We start from the raw sequence: 18,128 nt of genomic DNA on the forward strand, positions 1-18,128 counted from the left end.
AGTCAAGATTAGAGTGGTGCTGGAAAAGCACAGCAGGTCAGGCAGCATCCCAGGAGCAGGAAAATTGACATTTTGGGCAAAAGCTCTTCAGCAGGAATTGCAATGACCCTGCCATTACTACACATTACTACTTTTGATTTCATATACAAAGTGAGTGTGATTTGTTGGATGCAACTGCAAATGGATCATGGTGACCATATTTAAAGAGTTAACCTATCTCATTCACTCATCACACATGTTAGACCATAAGACATAGGAGTGGAAGTAAGGGCCATTCGGCCCATCGAGTCCACTCCGCCATTCAATCATGGCTGATGGGCATTTCAACTCCACTTACCCGCATTCTCCCCGTAGCCCTTAATTCCTTGTGACATCAAGAATTTATCAATCTCTGCCTTGAAGACATTCAGCGCCCCGGCCTCCACTGCGGCAATGAATTCCACAGGCCCGCCACTCTCTGGCTGAAGAAATGTCTCCGCATTTCTGTTCTGAATTTACCCCCTCTAATTCTAAGGCTGTGTCCATGGGTCCTAGTCTCCTCGCCTAATGTCTACCCTTTCCAAGCCATGTATTATCTTGTAAGTTTCTATTAGATCTCCCCTTCATCTTCTAAACTCCAATGAATACAATCCCAGGATCCTACCATTCCAGGATCATCCGTGTGAATCTCCGCTGGACAAGCTCCAGTGCCAGTATGTCCTTCCTAAGGTGTGGGGACCAAAACTGGACACAGTACTCCAAATGGGGCCTAACCAGAGCTTTATAAAGTCTCAGTAGCACAACGGTGCTTTTATATTCCAACCCTCTTGAGATAAATGACAACATTGCATTCGCTTTCTTAATCACGGACTCGACCTGCATGTTTACCTTTAGAGAATCCTCGACTAGCACTCCCAGATCCCTTTGTACTTTGGCTTTACGAAATTTCTCACCGTTTAGAAAGTAGTCTATGCTTGTATTCTTTTTTCCAAAGTGCAAAACCTCGCATTTGCTCACTTTGAATTCCATCAACCATTTCCTGGACCACTCTCCCAAACTGTCTAGATCCTTCTGCAGCCTCCCCACTTCCTCAGTACTACCTGCCTGTCCACCTATCTTCGTATCATCGGCAAACTTCACAGGAATGTCCCCAGTCCCTTCATCCAGATCATTAATATATAACGTGAACAGCTGCGGCCCCAACACTGAACCCTGCGGGACAACGCTTGTCACCGACTGCCATTCCGAAAAAGAACCTTTTATCCCAAATCTCTGCCTTCTCTCAGACAGCCAATCCTCAATCCATACCAGTAACTCACCTTGAACGCCATGACATTCACCTTGCTCAGCAGCCTCCCGTGTGGCACCTTATCAAAGGCCTTTTGGAAATCTAGATGTTGAAGGGCTTTTGCTCGATACGCTGATTCTCCTGCTCCTCGGATGCTGCTTGACCTGTGATTTTTTTTTTTCCCCAGCGCTACTTTAACCTCCAGCATCAGTTGTACCCACTTTTGCCTACAGCAATCTAAGTGTTATTCTGAGCTTTTGTTTTAATGCATTGATGGTTTCTGCATCTGAAAATATTTCAGCCAGTGAGCATCAGAAACCCTGCTGTACAAACATTTCACAACCACCCTCTGTTTGATCATTTCGACCCCAATGTGTGGGACAAGGTGCACAGCACTGTTTGTCTGATGGGCTGAATGGACTCAGGACCCTCACCATCTACAACAGTCCACTGGGGGGCGGGGCAATGGGGTATCACGTGTTTGACATGGCATGTTGGCGCATGCGCGAAGCCGGTTTGTTCCGATTGGTGGAGGGGCAAAGACGAGGCTCACGTGACAGTCTGGGGGGGGGAGGGGGTGTGGTGGACGGAGGAAGATGGCGGCGGCGATGGTGGTGGAGGATGAGAGGAGACATCAGGAGAGCACCGAGGACGGGGAGCCGCCGGCACCAGCGCCGTGTGCCCCGGTAACGCCTTTGGCGGCGGGTGCCGGCGACCAGGAGCCGGTGGAGGCCGTTGGAGGAGGGAGGCGGACAGGTAGGTGGGGAGCTAGCTTCGTCACCGACACCGACCCCCCTCCCCCCCGCGACACTGACCCCCCTCCCCCCCGCGACACTGACCCCCCTCCCCCCCCGCGACACTGACCCCCCTCCCCCCCGCGACACTGACCCCCCTCCCCCCCGCGACACTGACCCCCCTCCCCCCCCCCCCCCCAGGACACTAACCCCCCGCGACACTGACCCTCTCCCCCCCCCCCCCCCCGCGACACTGACCCCCCTCCCCCCCCGCGACACTGACCCCTCTCTCCCCCCCCCCCCCGGGACACTGACCCCCCGGGACACTGACCCCCCCTCCCCCCCCCCCCCGGGACACTGACCCCCCCCCCCCGGGACACTGACCCCCCCTCCCCCCCCCCGGGACACTGACCCCCCCCCCCCCGCGACACAGACCCCCCCTCCCCCCCCCCGGGACACTGACCCCCCCTCCCCCTCTCGACACTGACCCCCCCCCCCCCCCGGGACACTGACCCCCCCCCGGGACACTGATTTCCCCCCGCGACACTGACCCCACTCCCCCCCCCGGCGGGACACTGACCCCCCCCTCCCCCCGCGACACTGACCCCCCCCCGTGACACTGACCCCACTCCCCCGCGACACTGATTCCCCCCGTGACACTGACCCCCTCCCCCCCACGACACTGACCCCCCCGTGACACTGACCCCCTCCCCCACCGCGACACTGACCCCCCCGTGACACTGACCCCTCCCGTGACACTGACCCCCCCCCTCCTCGACACTGACCCCCCCTCCCCCCCCCCCCCGGGACACTGACCCCCCCCCCCGGGACACTGACCCCCCCTCCCCCCCCCGGGACACTGACCCCCCCCCCCCCCCCCCGCGACACAGACCCCCCCTCCCCCCCCCCCGGGACACTGACCCCCCCGGGACACTGACCCCCCCTCCCCCCCCCCCCCGGGACACTGACCCCCCCCTCCCCCTCCTCGACACTGACCCCCCCCCCCCCCCGGGACACTGACCCCCCCCCCGGGACACTGATTTCCCCCCGCGACACTGACCCCACTCCCCCCCCCCGGCGGGACACTGACCCCCCCTCCCCCCCGCGACACTGACCCCCCCGTGACACTGACCCCACTCCCCCGCGACACTGATTCCCCCCGTGACACTGACCCCCTCCCCCCCACGACACTGACCCCCCCGTGACACTGACCCCCTCCCCCACCGCGACACTGACCCCCCCGTGACACTGACCCCTCCCGTGACACTGACCCCCCCCCTCCTCGACACTGACCCCCCCTCCCCCCCGGGACACTGACCCCCCCTCCCCCCCGGGACACTGACCCCCCCTCCCCCCCGGGACACTGACCCCCCCTCCCCCCCGGGACACTGACCCCACTCCCCCGCGACACTGACCCCACTCCCCCGCGACACTGACCCCACTCCCCCGCGACACTGACCCCACTCCCCCGCGACACTGACCCCACTCCCCCGCGACACTGACCCCACTCCCCCGCGACACTGATTCCCCCCGTGACACTGACCCCCTCCCCCCGCGACACTGACCCCCTCCCCCCCGCGACACTGACCCCCTCCCCCCCGCGACACTGACCCCCTCCCCCCCGCGACACTGACCCCCTCCCCCGCGACACTGACCCCCTCCCCCCCGCGACACTGACCCCCTCCCCCCCGCGACACTGACCCCCTCTCCCCCCGCGACACTGACCCCCTCCCCCCCGCGACACTGACCCCCTCCCCCCCGCGACACTGACCCCCTCCCCCCCGCGACACTGACCCCCTCCCCCCCGCGACACTGACCCCCTCCCCCCCGCGACACTGACCCCCTCCCCCCCGCGACACTGACCCCCCTCCCCCCCGCGACACTGACCCCCCTCCCCCCCCGCGACACTGACCCCCCCCCCATCCACCCCCCCGCGACACTGACCCCTCTCTCCCCCCCCCCCCCCCCCGGCGCCACTGACCCCCCCCCGGCGCCACTGACCCCCCCCCGTGACACTGACCCCCCCCCCCCCCCTCGACACTGAATCCCCCTCCCCCCCCCGGGACACTGACCCCCCCCTCCCCCCCGGGACACTGACCCCCCCTCCCCCCCGGGACACTGACCCCCCCTCCCCCGCGACACTGACCCCACTCCCCCGCGACACTGACCCCACTCCCCCGCGACACTGACCCCACTCCCCCGCGACACTGACCCCACTCCCCCGCGACACTGACCCCACTCCCCCGCGACACTGACCCCACTCCCCCGCGACACTGACCCCACTCCCCCGCGACACTGACCCCACTCCCCCGCGACACTGACCCCACTCCCCCGCGACACTGACCCCACTCCCCCGCGACACTGACCCCACTCCCCCGCGACACTGACCCCACTCCCCCGCGACACTGACCCCACTCCCCCGCGACACTGACCCCACTCCCCCGCGACACTGACCCCACTCCCCCGCGACACTGATTCCCCCCGCGACACTGACCCCCTCCCCCCCGCGACACTGACCCCCTCCCCCCCGCGACACTGACCCCACTCCCCCGCGACACTGACCCCACTCCCCCGCGACACTGATTCCCCCCGCGACACTGACCCCCTCCCCCCCCGCGACACTGACCCCCTCCCCCCCCCCCCCCGCGACACTGACCCCCCTCCCCCCCCGGTTACACTGACCCCCTCCCCCCCGCGACACTGACCCCCCCCCCCCGGGACACTGACCCCCTCCCCCCTGCGACACTGACCCCCCTCCCCCCCGGGACACTGACCCCGCCTCCCCCCCCCCCCCCCCCACCCGGACACTGACCCCTCCCCCCCCCCCGGGACACTGACCCCTCCCCCCCCCCCCCGGGACACTGACCCCCTCCCCCCTGCGACACTGACCCCCCTCCCCCCCGGGACACTGACCCCGCCTCCCCCCCCCCCCCCCGGGACACTGACCCCCCCCCCGGACACTGACCCCCTCCCCCCTGCGACACTGACCCCCCTCCCCCCCGCGACACTGACCCCCCTCCCCCCCGCGACACTGACCCCCCTCCCCCCCCCGCGACACTGACCCCCCTCCCCCCCCCGCGACACTGACCCCCCCCCCCCCGGGACACTGACCCCCCCCCCCCCCCCCCCCGGGACACTGACCCCCCCTCCCCCTCTCCCCCTCCCCCCCCGGGACACTGACCCCGCCTCCCCCCCCCCCCGGGACACTGACCCCTCCCCCCCCGGGACACTGACCCCTCCCCCCCCCCCGGGACACTGACCCCCTCCCCCCTGCGACACTGACCCCCCTCCCCCCCGGGACACTGACCCCGCCTCCCCCCCCCCCCCCCCCCCCGGGACACTGACCCCGCCTCCCCCCCCCCCCCCCCCCCCGGACACTGACCCCCTCCCCCCGCGACACTGACCCCCCTCCCCCCCCCGCGACACTGACCCCCCTCACCCCCCCCCCCCCCCCCCCCCCGGGACACTGACCCCCCCTCCCCCCCCCCGGGACACTGACCCCCCCCCCCCCCCCCCCCGGGACACTGACCCCCCTCCCCCCCCGGGACACTGACCCCCCCCCCCTCCCCCCCCGGGACACTGACCCCCCTCCCCCCCCCCCCGCGACACTGACCCCCCTCACCCCCCCCCCCCCCCCCCCCCCGGGACACTGACCCCCCCTCCCCCCCCCCGGGACACTGACCCCCCCTCCCCCCCCCCCGGGACACTGACCCCCCCCCCTCCCCCCCCGGGACACTGACCCCCCTCCCCCCCCCCCGGGACACTGACCCCCCTCCCCCCCCCCCCGGGACACTGACCCCCCCCCCCCCCCCCCCCCCCCCCGGGACACTGACCCCCCTCCCCCCCCGGGACACTGACCCCCCTCCCCCCCGCGGCACTGACCCCCTCCCCCCCCGCGGCACTGACCCCCTCCCCCCCGCGGCACTGACCCCCTCCCCCCCGCGGCACTGACCCCCTCCCCCCCGCGGCACTGACCCCCTCCCCCCCGCGGCACTGACCCCCTCCCCCCCGCGGCACTGACCCCCTCCCCCCCGCGGCACTGACCCCCTCCCCCCCGTGACACTGACCCCCCCCCCCCGTGACACTGACCCCCCTCCCCCCCCCCGTGACACTGACCCCCCTCCCCCCCCCCGTGACACTGACCCCCCCTCCCCCCCCCCGTGACACTGACCCCCCTCCCCCCCGCGACGCTGACCCCCCTCCCCCCCGCGACGCTGACCCCCCTCCCCCGCGACGCTGACCCCCCTCCCCCGCGACGCTGACCCCCCTCCCCCGCGACGCTGACCCCCCTCCCCCGCGACGCTGACCCCCCTCCCCCGCGACACTGACCCCCCTCCCCCGCGACACTGACCCCCCTCCCCCGCGACACTGACCCCCCTCCCCCGCGACACTGACCCCCCTCCCCCGCCCCGTGACACTGACCCCCCCTCCCCCCCCGTGACGCTGACCCCCCCTCCCCCCGCGACGCTGACCCCCCCCCGCGACCTGACCCCCCCCCCCCCCCCGCGACGCTGACCCCCCTCCCCCCCCGACGCTGACCCCCCCTCCCCCCCGCGACCCACCCCCCCCTCCCCACCCCCCCGACACTGACCCCACCCCCCCGACACTGACCCCACCCCCCCGACACTGCCCCCCCCGACACTGACCCCACCCCCCCGACACTGACCCCACCCCCCCGACACTGTAGAATTGCTAGCCTATCATGTAACCTTAGGTTGTACCACAGTATTTAAATGATGAGACCAGTTCACTTTGTAGTCAGTGTTAACTCCAGAATGTTCACTCTACTTTCAGCGATGGTAATGCCATTGAAAGTCAAGTAGTGATGGTTAGATTCTGCCTTGATTGAGATGGTCATTGCTTGTCAGAAATGTTACTAGCAGCTTTTTAGCCGAAGCTTAGATATTTTCCATGTCTTAATACTCGGTATCTGAGGATCTGTGTGTGGTCCTGAACGTTGTGTAGTTATCTGTGAATATTTAACATAGGAGCAGGGAAGATAAGAGCATGAATAGGCATTTGACACCTCTCACCTGCTCTGCCAGTCAATAAGATCATGACTGGTTATTGAGCTCAATACCCTGCACCTTGTACTCCCAGTGCCCCCAAAATTCCCCCGACTCCTTTAGTCACAGGAGCTATATCTACCTCCTCCTTGAAAGCACAATGTTTTGGGTTCAACTACCGGCTTGCCACTCTCTGGATCATCGCCTTGGATCGCGGATCTCTCATCCTTAAACTATGACCCCTGATCTGGTCTCCCTTACCACAGGGGACATTCTTCCTGCATCTAACCTGCCTAGATCTGTTATGATTTTATAGATTTCTATGAGATGCCACCTCACTCTTTTAGCTCCAGTGAATATAATCCTAACTGACTGCGTCTCTCTTCATATCTCAGTCTTGCCATCCCAGGAATAAATTTGCTGCATTCCCTCGATAGCAAGAATATCCTTCTCCAGTAAAGGAGACCAAAACTGTGCACGATATTCCAGATGTGGCCTCACCAATGTCCTGTATAATTGAAGTAAAATATTCTCATTCCTGTTTTCAAATCCTCTTTGCTATGAATGGCAACATACAGTTTATTTCTTTTACTGCCAGCTGCATCTGCATGCTTTCTTTCGGTGAGTAGTGCACAAGGGTAACCAGGTCTCACTCACCGTTCCTCTGTCTCACTTTACAGCCATTCAAATAATAACATCGACCCAAAATCTTAACTCTGTTTCTCTCTCCCTGCAAATGCTGCTAGACTTGCTGAGCTTTTCCAGCACTTTCGGTTTTTGTTTCTATTTGATAGCATCCACACTTCTTTCAATTTTTGAGATAGAAGGGATATTTCTCTGCGATTTCGCCTGTGATAAACATAGTATTGAAAACATTCTTTCTTTATTATGTAATAAAGCTCTGTATTAAACTTGCATTCTATTGTTTAAAATGATCTACAGTCTCCTGAATGTTTTTGCTACTAGCTACCATGTTAACCAACTACAAAAGTTATGTATACGATCTATCACGCCAGGTTTATTTTGACATCAGATTTGTCCTGGTCATACAGCATGGAAGTAGACTGTGTGGTTCAACTTGTAAACGCCGACCTTGTTCCCAAACTAAACTGGTTCCACTTGCCTGTGATTGGGAAATGTTTGGAGGGATATGGGCCATTCAGGTATCTATCTAAATTGAAGACCATAAGACATAGGAGTGGAAGTAAGGCCATTTGTCCCTTTGAGTCCACTCCGCCATTTAATCATGGCTGATGGGCATTTCAACTCCACTTACCTGCACACTCCCATCTTTTAAATGTTTTTAGATGTTGTAACTGTACCTACACCCACCATTCCTCTGGCAGTTCATTCCAAACATTAACCACTCTGTGTTTAAAATAAAAGTTGTCTATTGTGTCCTCTTTAAAACTTTCTCCTCTTGCCTTAAAAATATGCCCCCTGCTTTTGAACTTTCCCACCGGACAGAAAAAAATTCTTGATTTGCACCTTATCTATACCTCCTCATGATTTTATAAACTTCAATAAGGTCACCCCTCAACCCCTCTACTCCAGTGAAAAAAGTCCCAGTCTAATTTTATAACTCATACCCTCCATTCCCAGTAACAACCAGGCAAATCTTTTCTGAACCCTCTCCAGTTTAATGACATCCTTCGTATAGCAGGTAACCAGAACTGCACACAGTATTCCAGAAGAGGCCTCACCCAACATCCTATCCAACCTCAATATGACATCACAGCTATTATGCTCAAAGGTCTGAGCAATGAAAGCAAGCAAGCTAACCACCTTCGAAACCAGCCTGACTACTTGTGATGCAAATTTCAAAAAATTATGTACCTGAACCCCTAGGTCTCTGTTCATCCACACTATCCAGGGCCCTACTTATAATTGTATAAGTCCTGCCCTTTGTTTTATCAAAATGCAATACCCTGCATTTAACCATCATAATGTGATGTGTTGGGCATTTTTACTTAAATAAACATAGCCATTGCTCCACTTTGAATTTGTTAAATATATGGAAACAAAAGTTATGTAGCAATATGCTGAAAAGGCTTTAATTGGACTTGATTAGATTACTGGCTATGAATCTTTAGCCCTTCTTTGTGGCTGATTTCCCCACTTAATTGAAGAACTCCTCGATTAACCGTCAATGTTGTCACAATTCTGTTCTGTTAATAGATGATTTTGGAATAGAGACAGCAGAGGAAGCCACAGAACCTTCAGAACCAGACATCAATGAACTCTGCAAGGACATGTTTACCAAGATGTCTCTCTACTTACAAGGAGAACTCACAGGTGAGTTTGATATTGTTGCTTGTGGAGCAATTAAACTGTCGAGCCAATCAATTCAGTAATGGGAGCAATAATGCATCTTTTCTAATCCTCTCTCAGGCTATTAGAAGATATTAGGCAAAGATTCTGTCTTGGTTCATTGTGACTCCAGACTTTTAATTGCCCTCTGAAATGGCCAATCAAGCCACTCAGTTGAAATGCAGTTGGGAATGGTCTTGACAGAGCACCCACATTTCCTGAAAGAACGTAGTAAAGCAGTGCTATAGTTGGTAATATGGACAGTGAGCTCAAATAGGACCAAATAGGAACACATTTTATGCCTTCCTGATTTATGTGGTACAGTTTGAAGTCAGCCAGTGCTCATATCCCTTTTTATTTAAGCAGCTGTAACCTTGCAACTCTTGCTGTTTTAAATAGACTGACAGCTGAGGTATACATTACAAACAGAATTCATCACTGATTTATAGATGCCTCCTAACCTCTTTCTGTCATAGCTACCTGTGAAGATTACAAACTCTTGGAGAACATGAACAAACTGACTGGCCTTAAATACCTAGAGATGAAGGAAATTGCTCTTAATATTAACCGCAACCTCAAAGATCTCAATCAGAAATGTGAGTATTTTGGCATTTCACTTTTCAACAGAGTAGTTGCTCATGGGTAAATTGGTATTTGATGATACTGTTTAATTGCTAACCCCATTTGTTTCCAAGCTCTGGTTTCTTTTTTCTCAGTCAGCCTGGAACATCTCCCCTAACAGCATTATGGGTATCCCTGTGTCCCAAAGTGGAGTGGTTCAAAAAGACAACTCACCATCGAACCTTCAAGGGCAGTTAGAAAAGGGCTTATGCCCGAAACGTCAAATTTCCTGTTCCTTGGATGCTGCCTGACCTGCTGCGCTTTTCCAGCAACACATTTACAGTACAGGAGTTGGGAGGTCATGTTGCAGCTGTACAGGACATTGGCTAGGCCACTGTTGGAATATTGGGTAAAAACAATAACTGCAGATGCTGGAAACCAGATTCTGGATCAGTGGTGCTGGAAGAGCACAGCAGTTCAGGCAGCATCCGAGGAGCAATAAATTCGACATTTCGGGCAAAAGCCCTTCATCAGGATTAAAGGCAGAGAGCGTGAAGCATGGAGCGATAACCTAGAGGAGGCTGGGGGTGGGGAGAAAGTAGCATAGAGTACAATGGGTGGATGGGGGTGGGATGAAGGTGGGGGCGATAGGAGGGAGGAGGGTGGAGGCGATAGGTGGAAAAGAAGATAGGCAGGTAGGACAGGTCATGGGGACAGTGCTGAGCTGGAAATTTGGAACTAGGGTGAGGTGGGGGAAGGTGAAATGAGGAAACTGTTGAAGTCCACATTGATGCCCTTGGGTTGAAGTGTTCCGAGGCGGCCCAGGACCTCCATGTCCTCGGCAGAGTGGGAGGGGGAGTTGAAATGTTGGGCCACAGGGCGGCGTGGTTGATTGGTGCGGGTGTCCCGGAGATGTTCCCTAAAGCGCTCTGCTAGGAGGCGTCCAGTCTCCCCAGTGTAGAGGAGACCGCATCGGGAGCAACGGATACAAAAATGATATTAGTGGATGTGCAGGTAAAATTTTGGAAGTGGAAGGCTCCTTTAGGGCCTTGGATGGAGGTGAAGGAGGAGGTATGGCCACAAGTTTTGCAGTTCCTGCGGCGGCAGAGGAAGGTGCCAGGATGGGAGGGTGGGTTGTAGGGGGGCGTGGACCTGACCAGGTAGTCACGGAGTGAATGGTCTTTGTGGAAGGCGGAAGGGGGTGGGAAGGGAAATATTTTCCTGCTGGTGCGGTCTTTTTGGAGGTGGTGGAAATGTCGGCAGATGATTTGGTTTATGCGAAGGTTGGTAGGGTGGAAGGTGAGCACCAGGGGTGTTCTGTCCTTGTTACGGTTGGAGGGGTAGGGTCTGAGGGCCGAGGTGCGGGATGTGGACGAAATGCGTTGGAGGGCATCTTTAACCACGTGGGAAGGGAAATTGCGGTCTCTAAAGAAGGAGGCCATCTGGTGTGTTCTGTGGTGGAACTGGTCCTCCTGGGAGCAGATATGGCAGAGTTGGAGGAATTGGGAATATGGTATGGCATTTTTGCAAGAGGTAGGGTGGGAAGAGGTGTAATCCAGGTAGCTGTGGGAGTCGGTGGGTTTGTAAAAAATGTCAGTGTCAAGTTGGTCGTTATTAATGGAGATGGAGAGGTCCAGAAAGGGAGGGAGGTGTTAGAGATGGTCCAGGTAAATTTAAGGTCAGGATGGAATGTGTTGAAGTTGATGAATTGCTCAACCTCCTCGCGGGAGCACGAGGTGGCGCCAATGCAGTCATCAATGTAGCAGAGGAATATTGCATGCAATTCTGGTCTCATTCTAGGTTGCCCTGCATGAGAAAACATTATTTCTATATCTGCTTTCAGTCCCTTTAGCATCTTGTATGCCTCAATTGTACCTCCTCTCGTTTTTGCAAATTCCAGAGAGTATAGGTTTAAATTCCACAATCTCATTCTGTAAAGTAAGCATTCTTAGTAAAAATGGCTGACAGATTAATACTTCCTCGGTGGTTTCTGTCTTGCAATATATTAGATTAGATTAGAACAGCGTGAAAACAGGCCCTTCAGCCCAACAAGTCCACACGACCCTCTGAAGGGACCCTTCACCCAGACCCATTTCCCTTTGACTAATGCAGCTAACACTATGGACAATTTAGCATGGCCGATTCACCTGACCTGCACATGTTTGGATTGTGGGAGGAAATCGGAGCACATGGAGGAAACCCACGCAGACACGGGGAGGATGTGCCAACTCCACACAGTCACCCAAGGCTGGAATCGAACCTGGGACCCTGATGTTGTGTGGCAGCAGTGCTAACCACTGTGCCGCCCAACGATGGTGTCAAAGGAGTGTTGAGAGTCTCTCTGCTGGTGTTGCCAGTTTTCAGTAAGGATGCTGAACACTAATGGGCGATTCTAATACTGGGGTAGAGGGGTCGTTGGGGAAGGTTCAGAGTTCACAAGTCTGCCTCATGCAGTGGATTTTTTTTCCATCACAGGATTCTGTGCGACTATGCAAAAGCAGCAGGACAAAAAAATACATTTGAGTGGCTCTTAAATTAAAGCTATTCATACTGCAATGATTGGGCACATTCTCTTGCTTGAAGCAGTTGTATTTTGAACTTTTGCTGGTACCTTATCTGTCTCGTAACAAATTTGATTTATGTTCTACACCCATCCTATACAGATGTAGAACAGTTTTGTGCAGATTTAGATTTTAACTTTTTTAAAAAAGTTGTTGTGTAGTCCTGACTGATTCAAACCTATACAGTGTTTATCTTTCAGATGCCAGTCTGCAGCCATATCTTGATCAGATTAATCAGATAGAGGAACAAGTCGCAGCACTCGAGCAAGCAGCCTACAGATTGGACGCATACTCCAAAAAGCTAGGTGTGGATTTGTACTCTTGTTTTCCAATGTTTACTACTGCATGTTCCCTTGCATTGCTCTAGAGAAAGAGTATTAAAATTAAAATGGTATATTTACTGGCATCATTGTTCTGAAAATCTATTTTGAGAGACCCATGCATCGCTTCATATAAAAATTAAAAATTCTTGCAGCTCGGATAGTCCCTAAATTTGAAGCAATGTCTTGGAGCTCAATGCTGTTCAGTTTATGAGCTGAGTTCACACTGAAGAACGATAGATGAATGTGAAAGAAATAGCCAGGCTGCTTTTTTAGGGGGATATTGAAGCAGTGGTATAGAGTTCTGCTATGTCCCACTTACTGTTTATCTTTGTCAACACTCGTCCACAACGCTTAACTGATGTTAACGACCCATGGAATCATAGACCGATACAACAGGGAAACAGACTCTTTGGTCCAACTCACCCATGCTGACCAGATATCCTAAATAAATCTAGTCCCATTTATCTCTGAACCTTTTCTAATCATGTACCCATCCAGATGTTTTTTGAATGTTGTAATTGTACCAGTCTCCATCACTTCCTCTGGCAGCTCATTCCGTAAACACACCACCCTCTGTGAGAGAAAATTGCCCTTGGGTCCCTTTTTAAATCTTTCCCCTCTTGCCTTAAACCCTCTACTTTTGGACTCCCCCACTTTGAGGGAAAGATTTTGTCTATTTGCTCTATTCATAGTCAACAGAGATGTACAGCACAGAAACAGAATTTTCGATCCAAATCGTCCATGCCGACCTGATGTTCTAACCTAATCTCGTCCCATTTGCCAGCACTTGGTACGTATCCCTCTATACCCTTCCTATTCATATACCCACTCTGATGCCTTTTAAATGCTGTAATTATACCTCTACCACTTCTTCTAGTGGCTCGTACCATACACGCACCACCCTGAGTGAAAAAGTTACCCCTTAGACCCCTTATATTTTTACCCTAAACCTATGCCCTCTAGTTCTGGACTGTTCCCACCCCAGGGAAAAGACTTTGTCTATTTGTCCTAGCCATGCTCCTCATGACTTTATAAACCTAAGTAAGATCACCCCTCAACCTTCCCTCCAGGGACAACAGCCCCAGCTTCTCCTATAGCTCAAATCCTCCAACCCTGGCAACATCCTTGCAAATCTTTCAAGTTTCACAACATTTCTCCTATGGCAGGGAGACCAGAATTGCTCGCAGTATTCCAAATGTGGCCTAACCAATGTCCTGTACAGCCACAACATGACCTCCCAACTCCTATCCTCAGTGCACTAACCAATAAAAGCAAGCATACCAAACACTACCTTCACTACCCTATCTACCTGCAACTTCACTTTCAAGGAGCTATGAACCTGCACTCCAAGGTCTCTTTGTTCAGAAACACTCCTCAGGACCTTACTATCATGTGTATAAGTCCTGCCCTGATTAGCCTTTCCAAAATGAAACACTTCACATTTATTTAAATTAAACTCCATCTGCCATTCCTCGCCCCATTGGCCCATCTGATCAAGATCCTGTTATATTCTGAAGTGACATCCTTTGCTGTCCACTACACTCCAGTTTTGGTGTCATCTGTAAACTTGCTCTCCATACCTCCGATATTCACATCCAAATCATTTATATAGATGACAAAAAGTAGTGGACCCAGCATCAATCCTTGTGGCCTCCATTCTAAAATGCAACCTTTCAACACCACCCTCTATCTTTTGCCTTTGAACCAGTTCTGTTTCCAAATAGCTAGTTCTCCCTCTATTCACTAATCGAACCTTGCTAACCAGTCTGCCATGAGGAACTTTGTTAAATGCCTTACTGAAGTCCATATAGATCATGTCTCCTGCTGCTCCCTCATTAATCCTCTTTGTTACTTAAGAAAACTCAGCTTCGTGAGACATGATTTCCCACGCACAAAGCACGGTTGACTATCCCTAACCAGTCTTTGCCTTTTCAAACACACATAAATCCTGTATCTCAGGATTGCCTGTAACAACTTGCCCACCACTGATGTCAGTGCTCACTGGTCTGTAGTTCCCTGGCTTTTCCTTACCACCTTTCTTAACAGTGCCACATTAGCCAACCTCCAGTCACCTGTGACTATCGATGATGCAAATATCTCAGCAAGGGGCCCAACAATCACTTCCCTAACTTCCCACAGAGTTCTAGGGTACACCTGATCAGGTCCTGGAGATTTATTCACCTTTATGCATTTTAAGCTGCACACAACCACCACCACCTGTAATTTGGACATTTTTTAACATGCCACTATTTATTCCCCCACTTTCTCTATCTTATATATCCTTGTCCACAGTAAACACTGAGGCAAAATACTCATTTTGTATCTCCCCCATCTCCTGCAGCTCCACACATAGGCAGCCTTGCTGGTCGTAGAGGGGCCCTATTCTCTTCTTAGTTACCCTTTTGACCTTAATATATTCATAAAATCTTGTTGGATTCTCCTTAATTCTATTTGCCAAAGCTGTCTCATGTCTCCTCTTTGCCCTTCTGATTTCTCTCTCAAGTATACTCCTTACTGCCTTTATACTTTTCTAAGGATTCGTTTGATCTCTGCTGACTATACCTGACATCAAACATTAATTGTAGAATATGCCATGAGATGATCCAGCAGCAACATGCAAGTTCCTTTGTTTGATAAAGTGAAATACAGGACATGTCCAGAGTCTTGTATTGAAAATTTTTATGTATGTTACCTTGGATATTAATGCTTCTTTTAGTAACTGAGTGTGGCTTTTGTATTCTCTGAACCTGACATGCCATGTTATGTGAGACTTAGTCAAGCTCCGGTCTGAAAACTAGCAATGATATTTGTGTAAATGCACATGAGTGAAAAGCCATATCATTATTGGAGGTATGTTCTGTGTAGTGATCCTCCTCTTGACGATTCTAATTGCATTGTTCCATTCTTATTACAGAAGCCAAGTTTAAGAAATTGGAGAAACGATGACTTTGGCAGGTGTCACAAATCTATGTTTATCCTTGAATGGATATAGCACAAGACATTGGAAAAATTACTGGAGAACTGATAAAACTTGTGGTCATGGAGATTATTGGTGAGTTCTTTAGTGACCAATCTGCGAAGATTGAACAGATGCTGTTTTGTGACAGCCCTCCCCCTGACTTGACTGTATAGGGAAATGGATGAACAAAGTAGAGATTTTGGATCCTAGGCCACTGTTACTGCCTCTTCAGGAGAATAGAAAACCTCTACTGTGAAAACTATTTAAGAATTCAGCTTGCTGAACTGACTTTTCACGATTTAAATAAATAGTTCCTCCACTGTGACTACTAGGGGCGAAGCCACCGGGTCTGTTCCCAACATGAGCATAAGAATGAATAATAGCCTACAAGTTATTATTCCACCCTTTCTGTGGGCAGAACTTCCAAACCTTATTCGGCAAAGGTAGTAGTTAACAATGACCTTATTGGTAAATTAAGGTAAATACTTATTTAATAACATATTCATTAAGTGTATTTACTTGTGATGGTTCATTAACTCTGACTTGAAAGACATTGGTGAGTGATGCAGTTTTAAAAAGAGAAAGTGAACTTGGTGCGTATAAAAATAGAAACTATGCAGTCTAATGAGTGAAAACATTCAAAGATCATCTGCAAAAGTCCAAAATGCATTTGTGTGTGTAGAGTAAAATTGGTCTTGATCTTGTAAATATTTGCACATCCTGTTCACAACTGCCATTGGGTTAAATCTTCAGTAAGTAAAGTTGGGGTCTGTACTACTGGGATTCTGACAGATGCCTTATTATCTGCATTAATAGAACCTACCATGATATTGTGAAAATAATCAGTTTCAAATGTGAGATACAAATCAGTGATGTTAAGAGTTCATGACACATATAAAACAAACTCTTTTCTCTTTGTAAACCTGCTTTTATAAATATTCAGTTGCCCTGAGAAATGTTAGCACTTCCTTCTATTGATTATCACTTCCTCTTCCTCCCTGTTTGCTTTTCTAATTTCTGGTGTCAGTGTTCTCTTTCCCTGTCCTGGTACATCAGCTTCTGGTATTGTTTATTAACTTGTTCACTGATTGACACTTGTAAGTCATTGTCATTGCTGAACCCTGAACCTTTTCAGATTCATGATGGCCATACCTATCTGCTGTCTGATTAGTGTCTGTGGTTTTATCAGTGGGCCTTTGCAGCCTTCTGGTCCTGCCTGAAATGTTAACTGCTGTATGCTTTTGTCCTTCCAGACAATAAGCTGGTTGGCTGTTTCCATTTGTCTCAGTTCACTTCTGTACAGAAGTTTCACATGTTTGGAGAATTTATTTAATCTGTCTTCTGCATTGGTGGGCAGTCAGTGACAATGCTGCACCAAAAGTGAAGAGTGATGTTGGGCTAAGAGTCTAGTTTGTAATCAGTTGTATAGTAAAACAGGCCATTTTATCTAAAATGAAATTTGTACTCCATACTAACCTTTTGTCCCCGTCTTTAATTCTCCAACATATCCTTCTGTTATTTTCTCCTTACATTTAATTAGAGATTTTTAAAAAAGAAATCCCCATTTAATTTATTATTCGGTCTTTCTGGCTCCCGCTTAAGTTCATTGGTGCACTAAAGTATCTTCTGTCAGCCTCCCCTGCCTTGATAATGTTAAAAGCATCTCCTTGCATGATTCTTCTTCAGTAGCAGCCCCAGCCTGTGCAATCTTTCCTACCAGATATAAACTTGCTCAAGTAATATCCTCGTCAATCTTACTGCCCTTTCTCCACTGGTCTAACCCTTATCTCTGGCCATGCTCTCGGTAAGGCTCCACAGCCTCACTCTTTGTTGCACAGTGCTGTGCTATCATAAGATAGTATAGTAGGCTGGGTGTGTGCAACAGGACTTCTGTTTAACTTTGGGTGGTTACTGTATGTGCGGTATGTGCGGTGTGTGCGGTGTGTGCTGTATGTACTGTACATCTTTGGCAATGGTGGTTCAGAAGAATGGTCATGAATTTTACTGCCTTTTGATCAGTCTCATACAGTAGAATCTTGTGTGCTAATCTGAGAACAAAGTCCTGTGTGTAACTGAAACTGAGAATAATAGTTGCAATTGTACAAAAATAAACAATAAAGTTCTGAATTTGAAAAATCAGACTTTGGCCTTTAAATGCAGTGTGATTTAATGGAGATCTGTGATGTATAGAAGTTGTAATGATGCTTGGGACATCATTCATTGAAACACGGAATCTGAATTTGACTTCGTCTGCTCACTACTGTCTGTCCTGTGAAACGATGCTCCATGTTTCTTTTTGTGAAATTCCTTCATTATCAATCTTGCCATGCTCTGCCTTAGCTGTAGATAAGAGAGCTGTTCTTGGCTGACTCAGTGCAGGTCTGTGCTTGCTGCCTAGTCTCCACCT

The 18,128-nt window shown here is 52.3% G+C and overlaps 2 protein-coding genes across 2 annotated transcripts in view; both read left to right on the forward strand.

Annotated features, from left to right (window-relative positions):
- Positions 1-1,845: 1,845 nt before the first annotated feature.
- On the forward strand, positions 1,846-17,857 carry bloc1s2 (biogenesis of lysosomal organelles complex-1, subunit 2). Its single transcript, XM_060854085.1, has 5 exons — positions 1,846-2,023; positions 9,186-9,302; positions 9,794-9,913; positions 12,640-12,744; positions 15,677-17,857. The coding sequence occupies exons 1-5, from the start codon at positions 1,864-1,866 to the stop codon at positions 15,706-15,708; spliced, it is 534 nt and encodes a 177-aa protein (XP_060710068.1). The 5' UTR covers positions 1,846-1,863; the 3' UTR covers positions 15,709-17,857.
- Positions 15,802-18,128, forward strand: part of LOC132834969 (mitochondrial adenyl nucleotide antiporter SLC25A24-A-like) — a 32,275-nt gene continuing 29,948 nt past the window's right edge. Inside the window, exon 1 of the mRNA XM_060854137.1 lies at positions 15,802-15,814. Within this exon, the coding sequence (XP_060710120.1) occupies positions 15,802-15,814 (13 nt within the window). The remainder of the gene's footprint in view (positions 15,815-18,128) is intronic.

This window comes from Hemiscyllium ocellatum, chromosome 43 (genome assembly GCF_020745735.1).
Source record: "Hemiscyllium ocellatum isolate sHemOce1 chromosome 43, sHemOce1.pat.X.cur, whole genome shotgun sequence".
Classification (NCBI taxonomy): domain Eukaryota; kingdom Metazoa; phylum Chordata; class Chondrichthyes; order Orectolobiformes; family Hemiscylliidae; genus Hemiscyllium; species Hemiscyllium ocellatum.